General features: G+C 34.1%; 2 protein-coding genes across 3 annotated transcripts; both read left to right on the forward strand.

Moving 5' to 3' along the window:
- The first annotated feature begins 4111 nt into the window (after nucleotides 1-4111).
- Nucleotides 4112-8818, forward strand: LOC114373752 (pyrophosphate-energized vacuolar membrane proton pump). The gene is made up of 8 exons (XM_028331276.1): nucleotides 4112-4528; nucleotides 5716-6290; nucleotides 6391-6770; nucleotides 6898-6984; nucleotides 7077-7407; nucleotides 7549-7959; nucleotides 8079-8138; nucleotides 8296-8818. Exons 1-8 carry the CDS (start codon nucleotides 4279-4281, stop codon nucleotides 8497-8499), a joined length of 2298 nt encoding a protein of 765 aa, XP_028187077.1. The 5' UTR covers nucleotides 4112-4278; the 3' UTR covers nucleotides 8500-8818.
- Nucleotides 8819-8948: 130 nt separating this feature from the next.
- Nucleotides 8949-19569, forward strand: LOC114373753 (probable anion transporter 6, chloroplastic). 2 transcript variants are annotated; one of them, XM_028331278.1, is made up of 15 exons: nucleotides 8949-11609; nucleotides 11749-11894; nucleotides 12936-13035; nucleotides 13299-13351; nucleotides 13930-14004; nucleotides 14112-14192; nucleotides 14323-14384; nucleotides 14952-15013; nucleotides 15528-15643; nucleotides 16643-16679; nucleotides 17855-17950; nucleotides 18330-18471; nucleotides 18556-18608; nucleotides 18909-18995; nucleotides 19089-19569. In XM_028331278.1, exons 1-15 carry the CDS (start codon nucleotides 11247-11249, stop codon nucleotides 19188-19190), a joined length of 1575 nt encoding a protein of 524 aa, XP_028187079.1. In that variant the 5' UTR covers nucleotides 8949-11246; the 3' UTR covers nucleotides 19191-19569. The 2 variants fall into 2 exon arrangements, with proteins under 2 accessions (XP_028187079.1, XP_028187078.1); XM_028331277.1 differs by having other exon boundaries at nucleotides 10874-11609; nucleotides 14949-15013.
- Nucleotides 19570-19604: the final 35 nt, after the last annotated feature.

Consider the following 19604-nt stretch of genomic DNA (forward strand, 5'->3'; position numbering starts at 1 on the left):
AAATGATTTCATGAACAACAATGGCACCACCTCTAACAACAACAACAATATTGCTCATCAGGTTCATACTAAGATTGCGGTTGTCGACGAAGGAGTTAAGGATGGACTTTAGGCACTTTACCATGGACTACTCTAATATTACTCATTAAATTCATACCAAGATTGCACAAATGAAGATCTAATATTCGACCTTTTTACCAAACTTATTTTAAATTTTTGCACTAAAAAATGAAAATTTAAGCATAATAACTAAATCATGTGTCAAAAAATTGACCTATTAATTCCAAATGGAGGGGGGAAAATCAAATAATTTCAACAATAGTACCTAAAAAGAAATAGATAAAAAATTAAAATTGTCTCTTTGGACCACTTCTCAGTCATTGGGTGGTTGGAGGTAGATTATTGACATAATCGGATCCGGTGATTAGCGACGATGTCTTGAAACCGGAGTCTTTATGATCCTCTTTGTTGGTCCTTTTTTCCAAATCATGAGTACCTCAAAAAGTGTTCTTTAGTGGTAAGAAAGAGATAGCATGAGTATGTTAGAGGAAATAATGTTGATGGTGCTGGCGACAACGCCAATGAGTTAGAATATGCAACAATGATTACTTAAACCAACCATGATGGAAACTCTCCTCTCAAATTGAAATGACTTTTCCTTGAACCTTGATCTTTTTTGTCATCTTAAGGAATGAATCCGCCAAGATCTTGCCCTCTCTCTTTGTCTTGTAGCACCTGAAGTTAAGAAGGTACATACAAAGGAGCATTTTCACTGTAGAGTTGCAAGAGAAAGGAGTTGCATTGAAGGCGCCACTAGGGTCTCAATGTCAAGCTCGAGGGAGTAGAGTTTGAGACTTATGACAAAGATTCAAATATTTGGTTTTGGGTTAGGGTGTTTGGAACAACGATTTAGAGGGAATCAATTTTTTTGTGGGGATGGTGTGTATGGCGGTGGATGGAGTGAGATTAGGAATTTGGGTGTGAGAAGTGTGAAGGGTGAGAATGATTTTTTTGATATTTCACTTAAAATTAAACATCATCACTTAATGGTGTTGGCTTAGGAGGGAAAAAACAATGCATTTCACTAGAGGAGCATCGAGTCTAATAAATCCAAAACATATGAGGACAAGTGTAATGTGCTCTAAAAAAATAATTGTTGTCAAGACTTTTAAGATATTTATTGTAAAAGTTATAAATCTTATCATACATAAGACTAGTTTGTTTAAGCTTATTTTTTAATAAATATTGACGTAAGGGTATTCACGGATTGGATGAGATTGGTTTTGACGAAAAAATCATCGGATCTATTCTTTTTGACTTTCTTAAATAATTGTCTAATCGGTTCAAAATTATAATCCGATTCAATTTAAAATGATTTAGATTGGATTGATTTTTGGTTTTAATTTTAGTTTTATTTTATTGAAAAAATATTAAATAGATGGTAAGATATATAGTAATATATAACTTTTTATGTATATATACTATATCAAAAATAAATTTAAACAACTTGATAATTATATTTATGCATCTTAACTTAAATAATTAATAAAAAATTATCTTTAATTTAATTTTTTTTCAGGTATAAGTTATGTAATAATTTTAAAAATATATGAAAAAATATAAATATGAATGATATCATAAATTTATATATATATATATGTTAAATTTGGATTAGTCACAAAAATTTAGTTCAATTTGGATTGAATTAAATTAATTTAAAAATAAAATCCAAAATTCAGTTGAATTTAATAAAAAAATGATTTTTTAATTTTTGATCTATTCGATTTTTATTTTTATTAGATTTGATCGGTTTAATGAACATCCCTATGATGACCTGAAGCAATATTGACGTGGATGTGAATAGATTGCCAACTGTTGGAAGGTGGTAATCCAATTTCGAATCTGGTGACCGGTAGGTATTAATATACTGCATTGCCCAATGCCTATTATTCTGTTTTACTTGTTCAATATGCTGAATTTTTTTTTCTTTAACCTTTTCATTTATCAAGAGAAAGAAAATCCTGCTTAATTTAAGATTTGATAGAAATATAAGTAAAATTTGATAAAAAAAATTATTTTCGTTAATAATTAAATTTGGTTAATATCCAAATAATTAAAAAAGAAAATAAGCTACACTAAATATAATTTTAATCATAAATAATATTTATTGTAGAGCAAAAAAGGTTATAAATACTATACCTCAATAAAAATTGTGCGATGTTTATCCAGAAAAATAAAATAAAATAATAAATACACTGTGCAATTGATAAATACATCTCACGCTCGAAGATATTGCCTAAACACCGGAATATCCAGGTCCGCTCACTATCAATCAATGGTTGCAAAAATATTTAAATTTATAATTTCATACAAATTATCTAAATTTCTCAATCGTTAACATACTTCTAATCTTCTAATTTGTTTGTCCACTATCACCATGCGTTATCACGTACCGTACTTAAATATCTCTCTCAATAAATATGTTTTGCTTTCTCAATCAATGACAGACTCCAATTACTTTTTTTTTTATTTAGTAAATAAAGAAAGTACTAATGCGACTGGCATAATTAATTAAGTGTTCTGTAAAAAAAATGTAGTGATTTATTAGTATTCTTTTTATGACCAAAAAAATTTAAGTATTCTTTTAAGATATAATGTTAGTAAATGGCAAACAAACGTGTTAAATTTGTGTACTTCAATGGTTCATCTAAAAATCGGAGGCTTTTGAGAACCACTTTTTTTTTTTTTTTTTATCAAAATAAAAGGTAGGAATAACATATTTTCACACTAATCTTAAAGTTTGATTCTATATTTATGTTGAGGTGGGTAGGTTTTTTTTTTTTTAATAGTACATACATGTTGTGACTTAACTCAAATAAGATTTATTCAATTTTATTTATTTTTAGGATTAATTATATTTTTTTTTTCTTAAATCTTTTGTTAATTTGACTTTTAATCCTTAAACAATGTTTTTGATCCTTTTCGTTCTATAATTTTTTTCAATAATTTTGATCTCTATCTAGTAATAATATTAACTCATTGTGTAATAATCATATTGATTGCACAATTTTTACCACATCATCAATTAGTCTAATAAAATTGTCACACAGTAAATTATATTTTTAATCTCTTATTTATTAGTCTTTAATAACTCAATACTAGCTAAAGAGAAATTTAAAATATAGTTTACATAAAAAAATAATATGATTATCTTATCTTATGGCAAATGATTCACTTAACTATAACACCATAAAGTAAAATTACCATTTGAAAGTCGAGACTGAAACTATTTAAAAAAATATAGGCTAAAAGTGCCAAAAATATTATTTAAAAATTAAAAGTGAAATTTTCATAAAAAAATATTTCTAAATTTCCTGGTATTTTATAAAAAATATTAAAAAAATAAATATATGTAATATCTTATAGTTATAAACATATTAAATATTAAATACTTACTGTATAAAAAAGAATATGTTATTCACACAACAACTCACATAATAATTAATAATTCATATATTAATACTTTTGTGTCTATCGTTCTTCATCATCGAAACATTTACTATATTTCACAATTTTCTTTTTTTTTTCTTTTCTCTTTTAGTTGCAAAATTTATCATATGAGTTGTTATACGAATAATATTTGTCTAAAAATAAGATAACGAAGAACTTATGTCATTAGTTAAGAAATTAAAATTATGATTTTTTTTTACTGAGATGTAAAACTATATACTTTTCGATAATTCTGAATGTAATTTCAATATAATCTTAAAGTTATAGTTTGAATGACCTTCAAATTATGAAAGACTATTTTTTAATATATACTGCCATTTATTAAGGAATTGACCTGTTTTTCAACAATAATTATTTTTCTTCATATATCCATGAATAATTAAGTTCTTAACCACACTTAATGTGACCTGTCAATCATATCAGATTAATATTAATTACTTAAACTTAGAAGATAATAGTGAGTAATAAATAAAAGATGAGAATGAAAAGTGAAAAGTGAGAGAAGTGTGTTGAAGAGCCGAGTCACCTAAAAATAAGATCTGGCATATAGGAAAATTACAAATTACAGATATTGGTAAAATTTTCATATTCTGAGCCACACACACCTTCTTCTGTCTCTCCAGTCATCATTCCCACCCCTATCTTCTCTCTGTCACGTATAAAACCCCACTCCACCCCTCACCCATTCATCACTCATTCATTCCTTCCCTCATTCTTATTTTTTTCCTCTCTTCACTTTCACTCTCTCTCTCTCTCTCAGCCATCATCATGGGAGCAGTGATTCTCCCAGATCTCGGCACCGAGATTTTGATTCCGGTCTGCGCCATCATTGGAATAGGGTTCGCCCTCTTCCAGTGGGTCCTCGTCTCCAAGGTTAAGCTCTCCGCTGCCAGAGACGCTTCCCCTAACGCCGCCGGCAAAAATGGCTACAACGATTACCTCATCGAAGAAGAGGAAGGCCTCAACGATCACAACGTTGTCCTCAAATGCGCCGAAATCCAAAACGCCATTTCCGAAGGTCTTTTTCCCTCTCACTCACTCTCTATATTGTTGCCGTCACAAAAAAAGATAAAAAATTAGTACTGTCTTTCTTGCGCTTCTGAGATCTACCCTCGAGTTCCGTCTTTTGTCTTTCCCTCTCTTTTTTCGAAATATATTTAAAAAAATGGAAATTGCCGTGTCGGCGTGGTTTCCAATTTTCTGGGTAGATCAGGATCTTGTTGTGCTTCGTTCTGCATGGCTTGTTTGGATTTTGATTGAGAGAGCTTTTGGTTTCAATTTTTATTTTTTTAAGCAGTTGCTTATCGGATTTTGGTTGTTTGTAAGCTCTATGCTCTGATTTTGAGAACTACCACTGAGGGTTTTTTTTAACCCTGTTTTTTGTTTTTGTTTCATTGTTTGGATTCTGAAACGTTTTTGAGCTGGCTTTGTGGCCTACAACATGATTTGAACCTCGTGTTATTTTTTAATTATTAAAAAAAATCGGTGTTGGTTATGGGATTTGGACCACACGGCCAAGTCCTGTGGTTAGTAATTTGCAATCGAAATTAGTTGTGTCGTTTTGTCTTTTTTTTCCTCTCAATAATTCTTTGCTCATGGGGAGCGAGAATCGTTCAGGAAGCTGTGTGCTTTTTTGGCTTTGATCTTTCGTTTTGAGCAGTATATGCTCTGCTTCTTTATCTGTCGGTGGTTTTATTGAAAAAGTTTGTGTGGTTTCTGATACTGCGATCCTGTGTGCTGTGTTAGACTTGAGGGTCTATGGCCATTGCCTTCTCAGGGATTTCCTAATTTTTGTATTTGAAGATTTTGAATTAATAACAGATGAAAGAGTTGCTCTGATTAATTTGTGGACCTCATGGTCCCAATTTCTAGATGAGTGCATTTACCATATTTCCTGCCATTCCCAATACATTTGCAATATTTTGCCTATAATAAACTCTAAATTGCCCTTTAAATTTGGACCACTGTATATCATTTTATCTCCTAAAACCTTGTAATCTGTTACCTTTGGCCAGTTTATATTTAATATTAAAATAAATTTGGTATTAGTTGCACCTATTGCTTGGCTAGAGGTCTGCATTTTACTCGACCTTTAATTATTTGGATTTTTATTTTATTTTATCTCTGGTCCCAATTTTAAATTAGTGCTTGTTGGTGTATGTTAAAGAATGCTGCACTTATGTATTGGTGTTTGAATATGAACAGGAGCAACCTCTTTCCTTTTCACTGAATACAAGTATGTGGGAATCTTCATGGTGGCTTTTGCCATTTTGATATTCCTATTCCTTGGCTCTGTGGAAGGATTCAGCACGAGCTACCAGCCTTGCACCTATGATCAAACTAAAATGTGTAAGCCAGCTCTTGCTACTGCTGTTTTCAGCACCATATCTTTCCTGCTTGGCGGTGTCACATCGCTTATTTCTGGATTCCTTGGAATGAAAATTGCAACTTACGCCAATGCAAGAACCACCCTGGAGGCAAGAAAGGGTGTTGGGAAGGCTTTCATTACGGCTTTTAGATCTGGTGCAGTTATGGGTTTTCTCCTTGCTGCAAATGGTCTTTTGGTTCTTTACATTGCCATCAACTTGTTCAAGATTTACTATGGTGATGACTGGGGTGGTCTTTTTGAGGCCATCACTGGTTATGGTCTTGGTGGGTCTTCTATGGCTTTGTTTGGAAGAGTTGGTGGAGGTATCTATACTAAGGCTGCTGATGTTGGTGCTGATCTTGTCGGAAAGGTTGAAAGAAACATCCCCGAAGATGATCCAAGAAATCCAGCTGTAAGAAATATAACCCTGAAACTAGGCCCCCTTATTTGGTTTTTAAACATTCTCTAGTTAATCCTTTTGTATTTGTCTGAATAAATTACTGTGTTCACAGGTGATTGCTGATAATGTTGGTGATAATGTTGGGGATATCGCTGGTATGGGATCTGATCTTTTTGGTTCATATGCCGAGTCATCCTGTGCTGCTCTTGTTGTTGCTTCCATCTCTTCTTTTGGGGTGAATCATGAGTTGACTGCTATGTTATACCCTCTCATTATCAGTTCTGTGGGTATCCTTGTTTGTTTGCTCACAACCTTATTTGCAACTGACTTCTTTGAGATCAAGGCTGTAAAGGAGATTGAGCCTGCATTGAAGAAACAACTCATCATTTCCACTGCCCTGATGACTATTGGGATTGCAATTGTTAGTTGGATTGCACTCCCAACTTCCTTCACTATCTTCAATTTTGGAGTTCAGAAAGATGTCAAGAATTGGTAAGTTTCACAACTTCTATTAGAATTGCTTATTTGATGAAGCAATTATTAAAGGATGAGTTATTGTCTATTTATACATGGTGGATTTTTATATCCAAGGACTCATGACATAGATTTCGTCTTGCAGGCAGCTATTCTTGTGTGTTGCTGTTGGTCTTTGGGCAGGTCTTATTATTGGATTTGTAACTGAGTACTATACTAGCAATGCATATAGGTAAGCAATTTTGGGCGATGTTTTACTTTTTAATACCCTTGTGCATATATATCACCAGATTTTTATCTTGACTTTTCTGTTTGATTTTGCAGTCCGGTGCAAGATGTTGCAGACTCCTGCAGGACTGGTGCTGCAACTAATGTTATATTTGGCCTTGCCTTGGGATACAAGTCTGTTATTATTCCAATTTTTGCTATTGCCATTAGTATTTTTGTTAGTTTCACCTTTGCTGCCATGTATGGTATTGCTGTTGCTGCGCTTGGCATGCTGAGTACCATTGCCACCGGATTGGCCATTGATGCATATGGTCCAATCAGTGACAATGCTGGAGGTATTGCTGAAATGGCTGGTATGAGTCACAGAATTAGAGAGAGAACTGATGCCCTTGATGCTGCCGGAAACACGACTGCCGCTATTGGGAAGGTGCAGATTTTCAGCCTTATAACTCTCCAAACCTAATTCTTCTCTGTTTTTCTAACTCTCTTCAAACCTTATTCTTCCAAGTCCATGGAAACATCATTTTCCCTTGCTAGGTGGCTTATATTGTGTGTTATTCTGTTTTAGGGATTTGCCATTGGTTCTGCTGCCCTTGTATCACTGGCCCTCTTTGGTGCCTTTGTGAGCCGAGCTGCTATTACAACTGTTGATGTGTTGACTCCAAAGGTTTTCATTGGTTTGATTGTGGGTGCAATGCTTCCTTACTGGTTTTCTGCTATGACTATGAAGAGTGTGGGAAGTGCTGCTCTGAAGATGGTTGAAGAAGTACGCAGGCAATTCAACACCATTCCAGGGTTGATGGAGGGAACTGCTAAGCCTGACTATGCCACATGTGTTAAGATCTCCACTGATGCTTCCATTAAAGAAATGATTCCACCTGGTGCTCTTGTCATGCTTACACCGCTTGTTGTTGGAATCCTTTTTGGTGTTGAAACACTTTCTGGTGTCCTAGCTGGATCTTTGGTGTCTGGTGTACAGGTGATGTTTCACCCACCACTATTTATTACTAGTTTAATAACCTCAACAACTTATTGGTCTTTGTCATTCTCCTCTTTTATTCTTTGCTTCTAAGACATATTTCCATTCCATGTTTACAGATTGCTATTTCTGCATCCAACACCGGTGGTGCTTGGGATAATGCCAAGAAGTACATTGAGGTAAATATTTTATGCCAAGCTGTATTATTAATTGAATTCTCACTCTTCAGTAATTCCTCAATTTCAAATGCTGGTACAATACAAGGCAACTTGGTAGTTGTGTAATGAAGTCTGTAATGTGAATTTGATTGTTTATATATTTGGTGTAATGTATTAGGCTGGTGCTTCTGAGCATGCAAGAAGCCTTGGTCCAAAAGGGTCAGATTGTCACAAGGCAGCTGTTATTGGTGACACCATTGGAGACCCTCTAAAGGATACATCTGGACCTTCACTTAACATCCTTATTAAGCTCATGGCGGTTGAGTCTCTTGTGTTTGCTCCCTTCTTTGCTACACATGGTGGCCTACTCTTCAAGATCTAAAGGATTTGATAGAAAAAGAGTATCGTCCATCATTTTTCTACAACGACAGAACAAGGAAAAGCCGTCCCTTTACCAATGCCTTCTCGTTTTTGTGTTAGTCTTTAACTCATCTGTCATGTCAATTCCATTGTTTTTGAAACCTTTTCCTCCCCCACCTTGAAACAAAGTATATTTTGTCTCATGTAGTTTTAAGACAACTTGATTAGGCTGAGTCTGTTGCGAAAATTTTCCTTGTATGATGACGATGATGTTTACCATCTCTTCCGCGTGGTCAATTTTCTAAATATATTCCTTTCCGGATGGTTCAACTTTCTTAATATTTCTTTACCATTTTGTTTTTATTGTATTGTCTGTTTTTAAGAGTGTTTGCAATTGAACTAATTCAATTATAACTAAAAATAAATAATTCAAGATATAAAATAAACTGAATTGTTTTGTGACTCTTGTATTTAAACCTCGAAGTCTAAACTAAAATTTACACATGCTTTTAAGGAGAAATTATGTTTTTTTTTTCTTTGCTGCATTGTCTTTGCTAACAAAGCCACAGTCACACACTATTTCATATTGAATATTGAAGAAGGTACATCATTCCCATATTGGGAATTTACAGCAAAATAAGGAATGGTATTGTAAAAACAAACATGAGTTTAACTGTAAACCAGATATGGCAAAAGCATATGCCATAGTATTGCTTCCCTCAAAATATGGACTAAGGTGCACTGCTGGAGCTTCATTCTAGTGTCTGAAATTACAGCAACAAGTTCGGTAAAATGACTATCATTTGAAACATTCATCTATCAGCTTCACAGCATGAGGACAATTTTTACTATCAGATTCACAGCTCCCATCTCTAAGGCCATATATAAACCATATAAAATAGCCCATAACTCCACATCCACAATAGAACCATGCCCCAACCTACTAGCAAAGGCACGAAAAACTCTCCTTCAGCGTAGGGAAGTAAGCACCATCACAGTTAATCTTCAAGAAGCCCTTCTTTGGCGCCTTCCAAATTCCAGACTCATCCCTTCTAACACTAATCAATTCAGGATAAAGGACATTGTTCAAAATTTTACTTCTGCCAATATCCTTGATCAGTGCCTGAGCTTTGTTCACCACCCCATCTGTATTTGTCCAGGAATAGCGAAAGACAAAGGACCTGTTTGGGTGTAAGCTTCTCTAGAAGTACTTCTAGAAAAAGAAAATAAGAAGAAAAAAATGAAATGAGATTCTCCATTAGCTAAAATAAGTTTTCCATTAGCTAATTTGTAGATGTCATCTCATCTTTTAGAGAAGTTATATTGGTGAGCTTCTAAAAATTAATTCATGGAGAGCTTATTTTAGCTTATGGAAAAACTCATCTCATCTTTTTTCTTTTTATTTTCTTCTTTTAGAAGTGCTTCTAAAGAAGTTTACCCAAACAGGCCCAAAGTCATTTCGTCTCCACCAAAGTATATCCAGGATAACACCGAACATAGTAGCATTGATATTCTTGCAATCACGAATATTAGTGATCATCCACCTATTGATATCCTGTTGAAAAAAGGAGTCATTGAGATTTTTATCAATTGCAGCCCCTAAGAGCATGAATCGTGTCTTCAATCATAGTATTGCATAAGGGGCAATTTGCATTGGTAGTCACATGCCTTATGAAACGCAGCTCATTTATAGGAAGCACTCCCTGACTGATCTTTCCATAAATGAAATTTTATTTTCTCAGGACCATCCCATCTTCATATACCCTTGTTCATAGGACTCTCAACAAGATCACCAGCTTGGGACAAGGTAAGATAGGCATTTTTAGTAGAAAATTTTCCATCCTTCACTTTGTCCCACTCTACGTAGTCATTGCAGTTTGAGCCACATGGAGGTTTCATTCCTTGAATTTTTCCACCACCTTCATGGGAAGCTCAGAATTCAGACGCTGTGAATCCCATACCCCACTCGCATCAACAAGAAAACACACTGGAACATTCGCACCACTTCTTGATTGGTTAGTGCAGAATTGATTAAGGTTCCCAGAACCTGGCACCCAATAGTCTTCCCAAAAGTGGATAGATCTCCCATTTCCTAGCTTCCAAATCAAATAAAGTTGAAAGTTACTCCAGCACTTGACAATACCTCTCCAGAGATTTGTGCCTTGTCTTCTTCGATCAATTACAGGCATCACATCATTGCCACATCCGTACTATGCACGAACAACATTAACCCAGCATTGAGCTTTGTAAACAAATTCCATCCTACCTTCATTGTAAGAGCTTGGTTCATAGGAGGAATTATGTTATACATATGAAATTGATATTTCTGTCTTTATAAAATTTAGGTTATATATTGTTTTAAAGTTCTCAATTTGTGTTTGAAATAGATTCATAAATTCATTTTGGTTCTTTTCATCAACAAAGTTAAATTTGCTAATAGAAGTGTTTAAGGGTGTGTTTGAAATTTTAATATTTATGTTTGATGTAGAAGAATTTATGTTGGGTGCCTCAAGAAAAATCCAAAAAATGACATATATTACTCTTTTGAACCAAAAAAACAAAAATTATGTTATGCGTTGTGCATTATTCCAAATGTCCAATTTGATGTGAGCCACAAAGCACGACCACTTCCGTGGCCTCCTTGTATAGCATCAATTTTATCACCCATACGCCTCATGTTATGGCACTCCTCTAACACAGCCAAATATTCTTCCTTTTTTTCCTTTTTTCTTTCTGCAACTGCAACTTGAATAGCCTATTTTAACCAGCATGGCCAGGCTCACGCTGAGACCAGACAATTCCTGCTTCTTTTCACACACTCAAAGAGCTAATTCCCACACCCCTTTTACCAGAACAACCTCGTTTCAACGTTTTCACTTTCATCTCTCATCATCCAACCACACCCTCAGGCTCAGCAGAATAGTTTCTAGTGCTCAACAAAATGCTAAAGAAACCCAGAGAGTGTCCATGGCCAAGGCAAAGGCCAAGGTTCTCACGGACCTTCAAGTGGAAGAGGTGGAGAAGCAGCATGAGACCTTGTCTTGGAACTGGCCACCTTGGAAGAATCTTCCCCAAAGATACAAGCTCATCGGCACCACATCATTGGCCTTCATTATTTGTAACATGGATAAGGTTCTTTCTTACTTCCTGCGTTTCTTTGTTTGTTGCAACCCCACAAGCAAAAATTGCTTCTTTTAGAGTATAATTAATGAGTTGCATCATTAATTATGCTTGGGATTTGATTTGATTTGATTTAGTGGGGGTGGTGCAGGTGAACTTGAGTATTGCCATAATTCCAATGTCTCATCAATTTGGGTGGAACTCATCAACAGCAGGATTGGTTCAGTCCTCCTTCTTCTGGGGCTATGCATTGAGTCAATTACCTGGGGGTTGGCTAGCCAAAATATTTGGTGGCGGGTCAGTTTCCAGTTGCAACACAAGTTTTTTCTATCTAAAAGATTTCTCTATTTCTGTTTGTTTCTAGACTTTTGATGAGGGGCAGGGCTTATTTACAAACATTACCTAGTGTAATATATAAAGAAAGCATTTCTGATAAATAAAAAGAAAAGGAAAATAAAGCATTTAATCCAAATACACTGACATTATAAAGATGTTTTATACTATCTTCCGATCATGGATTGCCATATAATTAAAGATTGTTGACTTTTGTAATGATCAATTCAAGGACACTAACATATTTTTGAGGAGAGATTTTTTTTAGAGAGAAGTATAAGAATCATGTTGGAATTGAGGAGTCTTGGAAATCTGTCTTAATTGTGGTTACCCCTAGCCTTTGTGGCATATCAGAATTGATTGCTAGTGTCTTGAAAGGGCTACCTACGAAGAGGTTGTCTAGAAAAGTTGAATGAAGCATCATAGAGTGCAGCTACCAAGATGTTGGTTCTTAGGGGGTTGAGATTCCACATCGACTAGAGATATGACTTAAATAAAGTTTATAAGGCTTGGATAGTTCTCATCTTACAAGTCAATTTTATGGACTTGAGTGAAGCATCATAGAGTGCAGATACCAAGCATTCTCTTAATGATATGTTTCCCAATAACTTTAAGTATTTATAGTTGGATACCTTTTCTTCTCTAAATCTGTCTTCTTTGTCCTTTAAGCCATCTTAAATAGTACCTTTGTCATTGGGTAATGCATATCCTCACATTTATCTACCTGATGAAATTATAATTACATTCCAAGGAGAGCTTCACGATTAAACTGAGATATCAACAAGATGGTATTTGCCCACTATATTATTAATCAAATCATTGCCTAAACATTCTTTTATCTAAATAGCTTCCTTTTATTAAATGAGAGTCAATTAAGTAACTCATGTTCAAGTCTTAAAGAAAGAGATAGTAATTGGACAATTACCTCATTCAGAATTGGCACTAATATTTCAATGTAGTTTCCAGGCTTACGATGTCAGTTACACTGTTATTTTTCTGTTTCAGAGCTGTTCTTGAGGTTGGAGTATTGATATGGTCAGTGGCTACAGCTCTTGTTCCTTTTCTTGCTGGATATATGCCTGGCTTATTGTTGTCAAGGGTTTTGGTCAGTAATTCCCCCCCCCCCCCCCCTCCAAACAATGCATACTTTCTTTTTTTGCAGATTTAATGCCTACTTACATGCAAGATTCCTTGTTTGGTCTTGCAAAATGTTATTATTTTGTTTCCACGGGATTTTCTATCTTCTACAGTTAGCGTGTCTATTTAGTGTTTCTTTTTTATATTTATTAGTATTTAACATGTACCCTCATTAGCATGTGTTATTCTTTTTCAACATTACTAAGCTCTTCCCTTCCATTGCATGTCTAGGTTGGGATAGGCGAAGGTGTTTCACCATCTGCTGCTACTGATCTCATTGCCAGGCATGTAAATATCCAAATATGTTGGGTTCTAACTAATTTTCCATTGATTTGATTTTTTACTTATCTTCTGCTTACTTTTCTAGTCAGTATGTGAATTTTAGATTATTTTCCTTTTAACATTTAACTATAATTATTTATTGTCTTTAGTTTCTTCCCATAAAGAAATTTTGTGGAACTCTGGATTTTTTGTTGGAAGATAAGAAGCAACATAGAGATGCAGAACACTAAGAACAATTGTTTGGAGATGGACAAAAATGTTTTAATTTAATAATTTCACTCACCTAACCCAGCTCCCTCCCAAAATTGATAAAACATCTTGCTTTAGGAGTTTAGGGTTTGTTCCTAGGTAAGCATGCAATTTTCTACTTACAAGGATATTAATTATGAAAAAAAAAGTCATTATGCTAACTGTGACTGTGAGTGGAGAAAATTCATGTTTTGGTAAAATCCAATTTCTTAGTAAAATAGTTGGTTCCTGCCTCAGCCTATTATTTTTGAGAAATACTACATTTCAGTCAATTATAATATTTTTTTAGCTTTTCACCCTTTTGATTGGTAAGGTTCATTGCCATATGCAGGTCAATACCATTAGAAGAGCGCTCACGTGCAGTAGCATTGGTTTTTGGTGGTTTGAGTGTTGGAAGTGTTATGGGGTATGCATTTTCTAGCATGCAGTCAGATATGAATAAGAATGGGAGTCACACAGGATTGTAATTTTTTTTTAGTCTACCCTCAATTTTAACACTGTAATATCTGTCAGGCTTCTTTTGGCTCCTCCCCTTATCCAAAATCTTGGTTGGGAATCAGTATTCTATATATTTGGTCTCTTGGGAATTGCTTGGTAAGTAGAAATGACTAATCTATTTTCCACTAGCCTATTAGTTCAAAATAGTGAACTTCTTCCGTCTTGAGCTTCCAATATGGTTGTTTTATTAAAATTATGACTCATGTTATTGCCATTATTTTTAAAGGTTTTTGGGGTTTCAAGTTCTTGAAGGAGGTGAAACACAATTAAATGCAGAATCTCTTTCATGTGAGATCTTGATCTATTTTAATTTTTCCTTTTTAGTTTGAGCTAAAAAGTATATTTTGTAATTAAATGAATGATGATAAATGATGCCTTTCTAGTTGATGTTTGTCAAGTAATGACTACTTTATCGTCCAATCTGTTGGAAACATTTTTTTCATTTGAAAAATACCTTGGAGCTCATTCTTACTATGGGAGGAGGATGGGTTCAATTTGCATTGGAAAGTGGGATTTTGCTGTGTAACCTGTCTCCCACTACCCCAGTTACTCAGTGATCTCTCTTCCTTCTAGAATTGACCTTCAATTTTGGAACCTCTTGGTTCCTAACAGCATATTTAAGTAGTATAGTCCTCATAATCTGTAATTTTAGTTAAAAATTGATAAATTATAAATGAAGATAATATCTTTTACTATTCTCTTTTTCATATGTTATGCATTGAAGGCAGCTCGCATGTTCATATATAAGTTGTCTTTGCTGTTCAGTTCAAGGCTTTCATTCTTTTGTTTACTTACTTTGAGCCTTATGGTTAAATTGGTTGTTTTTCACTTTTGACTTCGGTTGTCTCACAGCAGCCCAAGATATCATGACACAATCATGGAAGACTTCTCTAAGAGAATTGAATGGCTCTTTGAAGGTAAGAGTACAAAAATTATGGCAGTTTAAATCTCATTCTTTTTGTGTCAAAATTTGAATGAACCTAGGATTCACTTGGAAGTTCTGCTTAATGGCTCTAGATATTCTAATATTTTTTATTTATTTATAACTATTTGCTAGTGTTAGTTATCATAGATAATATCCTTAGCTCGTCTTGCTACATTTTAGAAGTTGACTTTGCTAATGATTTTCATGGTAATGAGATTTAAATATATATTCGCAGAGAGAGGAATTTTCTCAATTCCAATTTCCAAGTATTCTGAAGAGTTGAAATGCTAGATATCGTTCCATCTGGCTTGATGTTAACCCTCCCTAATAGTATCTACTTATACTTTCACTTTTAAAAGTATCTCATTTTTTAACTTTAGAAGTAGCAGAAGCCTTTTTCCGTCTGTGTGTGTGTGTGTGTGTGTAAGAGTTACACTGGGTTGGATTCAGTGAATATTTACAATATCTGATATGGAACTTTGTTTTGTCTTGTTCTTAAAATACAGGATGTACCATGGAAGGCTTTTTTCCAAAATCGTGCTGTGTGGGCTATGATATATGCTCATTTCTGTGGCAGTTGGGGTCACTATAACTGTCTATCATGGCTTCCCACATTTTTTAGGTACAGTGTGAGCATTTAATGCTTTACCTGTTTCCACTTTTTTGTTATCTTTCACTGCAACCAGCTATCAGCGAGTCAGCTGAGACCTTTCGCATTAATAATTTGATTCTTTCCTTTTTTTTTCCATTTTTACATTTACTTATTCATGACATATTTTAGGGACAGAAAATTAATTAAATTATCATATCATAAATGTTAGCAAGAAGCTGGATTCACCTTTTATTTACACAAGTTATATATATACATGAAACCAAACTTATTTTTATTACATTTCAGAATTTTACATTGCGGGGAAATTTCAACTTCAAATTTATGACTTTTCTGTTGAGCCCTGTTGCTTTTAGATGATGCCTTACAATATTTGTGTGCTCATCATACACCTTGACGTTTTTTTTAATATCCTTCATGTTTAATATTGATTAATTTGGGAAAGAAAGTAATTAATTATAAATAAGGTTTAACAATTGGATCATGTGCATAAAGCATAATAAATTCTTTAGTTCTCTCACTTGAGGTCCCTAGTTGTGCTCTGGAAATTTTGAAGTTATAAAGTTCTTTAAGTTTATCTTTTCTCTTTCATTGCTTAGAATGACTCGATTTCGGCTTCAGAGTTTTCTCAGATGAAAGAAATTGAGTAAAGAATTTTATGGTGCTTTGCTAATGGTTTCAACTCATTTATGCATCAAATTCAAACTTCCTTGTAGTTGCAACCGCCTGAACCATGGAAAAACCCAAAGTTTACTTTGTGACTGCTCAGCATTACTTTGTAGATTCCATACTGATGCACAATGATGATCACTGATTGCCATTAAGCCATCTGTTACTATTAAGCTTAGTTATGCATTGAAAAATTCATGTGAGGAATTAGACAATGTTGTGGTTTACATGATTGTCAATTCTTAGAAGTTTGTTTTAAAATTGTACAGAAAATTTAGTTCTAGTATTTCTTACAGTTTTGCCCAATGGAGAATCTAATTTGTCCATCTGTATGCTATGTAGTGAGGAGCTGAATCTAAATCTGACTGAAGCTGCATGGGTAAGACAATTATTTTCCTTTTTGTCTTAGTGTTTTGGCTAACATAGTCTATTCATGTCTTGAAGAGGGAAAGTAGCTGTTTTCATTCTTTATATTTGACATTGGCAATGATGGAAAGGTAGCTGTTTCCTCTTTCAAAACATCACAAACAACACACTGACATGTTAACTGCTGCTTGCAGGGTTATCATACCACATATATAACACTATAACTGCACAACGTAAACATCACTACCTATTACAGAATTGACATAAACATAATTGCCTAATACCTATCAATGGCCTCACATCATCTCCTTAAGCTAGCCCAAATCTTGGCTTATAAAAAATAGTAGTAATAAAATAGCAAAATATATGTTGAGTAATATTAAACTATGTAAACTTAATAAATAAAACTCCCTCCATCCCTTTTGATAAGATATTGTTTTGAATTTTCTTTGTCCCTTTTTATAAGACTCTTTCTACTTATCCATTGCATTAATTATTTTTTGTCCAAAATACCATTAATTACTTTAGCTCATAAATTATAAGTTCTATGAATTGTCTCTTTCTCTCTCTTATGAGGATTGGAGAATGGAAGAATTTAGTTTTAAAATTAAAACTCCACTGCTATTATTCTTTCTCCATACATTAATTACTTAAAGGAAATTTTGGAAAAATAATACAATTACAGACAAATTTAATGTTAATAACTAAATTAACCAACTTTCTTAATAAGCATAAATTTGTCAGCAATGTCTTATAATTAGGGACAGAGGGAGTAGTTTTAAAGAGGAAACAATCATTACTGTGTGCAATTTCAACATCCAAGGTCTGGGGACCTTACCCCAACAAGTCGAGAGACTGTTTCTAAGATTTTAACCCATCTAAACAATCTTGCTGTTGTGCCAAGGCTTTCCCTCAAAGAGTACAACTTTTTTCCAATTCAATATGGACTTTTTTTTTCAAAAACCAATTTTACCTAGTTTTCAATGGCTTTGTGAGTTCTTGAGGATGTTTGATGTTAGGTGCGACTGGACTAAATAAACACCATGCTTCTTGAATCTACCAGTTTAGTCTTTTCTTTATTTTTTTTATAGAAAAATATTGCTTACAAGTATTCTTTTGAGAGGAAACTAACCTGCGTCTTACATACATACAGGCATACTAACCACTGGGGATTCTTAATCTTTTCAGGTCTCTATTCTTCCGCCACTGGCTTCAATATTTGTGACTAGTCTTGCAGCGCAATTAGCTGACAACTTGATTTCAAGAGGAGTTGAAACCACTGTGGTATGAGAGGCACTGAAACATAATTTGTTTTTGTTGTCTATTATATGAATAATTACTACTACTATGATATGATATCAAACATATTTTCTCATGATAAAGTTGACATCATATTTTGTTAAGAAGTGTAATTTGATGTTCTGTAGCCATGAGTCTATCTCTAATGCTAAATTTTGCATCCAAATTGGCTGTAGACATAATACATGTTACAGTAAAGACAAAACTGCACCTTGCTGGATGTAGACAGTAGACACAGTAGATGTTGTGGCTATCGACTCAATTTGACATGTTACTGACTACTGTCAAACTATTAGAACATACCTATCCTGACTTTTATTCTTAATTTCTTGGCTGCCTGAACTTCTTTAAAATATATATATAGGTTCGAAAGATCTGCCAATCAATTGCATTTTTGTCCCCTGCAATCTGCATGACTCTTTCCTCGCTGGATCTAGGGCTACCGCCTTGGGAGATTGTGGGGATTCTCACAAGTGGTTTAGCCCTCTCAAGCTTTGCCTTATCAGGTACTAGTTAATCATTCAAATATACCTTGTCTGATTCATATACTTTTCTTTGCCCTGACTGTCTGTGTTTATCTGCTTATTCAGGACTCTATTGTACCCATCAAGACATGTCACCAGAATATGCAAGTATACTTCTGGTATGTTATCAGTTCATGTTGGGGCCTTATGTATTATTATGAGTTATAGTTTGTAATTATAAACTGTAGATGCACTTCTGCTCTAATCCTAACTTTGAAGACTATCTGATTTTCCCAACCGAAAGAATTCCTCTTACCTAAGTTTTTATCTAGGACTAGGTTGAAAATGCTACTCACTCCTAGATTAAATCATACTCCTTTTTGCTATTAGAGGTTAAAGCCTTGTCCATAATTTTTTTAAGTAAATATATATCTGATTAATTGTATCTGACTTTGTTTATTTATTTTGTTTTCTCTCAGGGTATAACTAATACTGTTGGGGCTATTCCTGGAATTGTGGGTGTAGCCCTCACTGGTTATCTTCTGGATTCAACTCATTCATGGAGTGTAAGTAGCTGTTAATGTTAGTTTTTTCCCCCTTATTGTATGATGTGTATCATTCTGTTTATTTGATTTATATTCCATCTCTATACCATGTAGATATCACTATTTGCACCATCGATCTTCTTCTATGTGACTGGTACCATCATATGGTTGGCGTTTGCCAGCAGTAAGCCTCAAAGTTTTTCTGAGCAAAACTGATTCATGTTCCAATCATTCATTATTCTGAGCATAGCCTAGAAACTTAAGAAACCTTCATGCGAAGCAGAATTTTGACACGGGGGGTATAATGGTATATCCGCTTGATATATACAAATCATATAATTTAAGTACAAAGAAATGATAGTATAGGTACATTACTGTAAGTATTCTTTATTTTTAACTGTAGCTTATTAGTATATAGCAGTATTGTATATTTTTAATAGATGAAGATGGTATGGTGGTTGGTCACCAAAAAATGTATTGACGTGTTTAAATCCTTTCCACCTACTTTTGGTGCTCTCTGGTCCTTCTGTTGCAAGTTTCAACCAGAAAGTGACCGTTTCAATAATCTTACATTTTAAGGCATTCAAATCTCTCAGCAAGCTCTCCATGCAACTTTTTTTTTTTTTTTAA

This window comes from Glycine soja, chromosome 11, assembly GCF_004193775.1.
Source record: "Glycine soja cultivar W05 chromosome 11, ASM419377v2, whole genome shotgun sequence".
Taxonomy (NCBI): Eukaryota; Viridiplantae; Streptophyta; class Magnoliopsida; order Fabales; family Fabaceae; genus Glycine; species Glycine soja.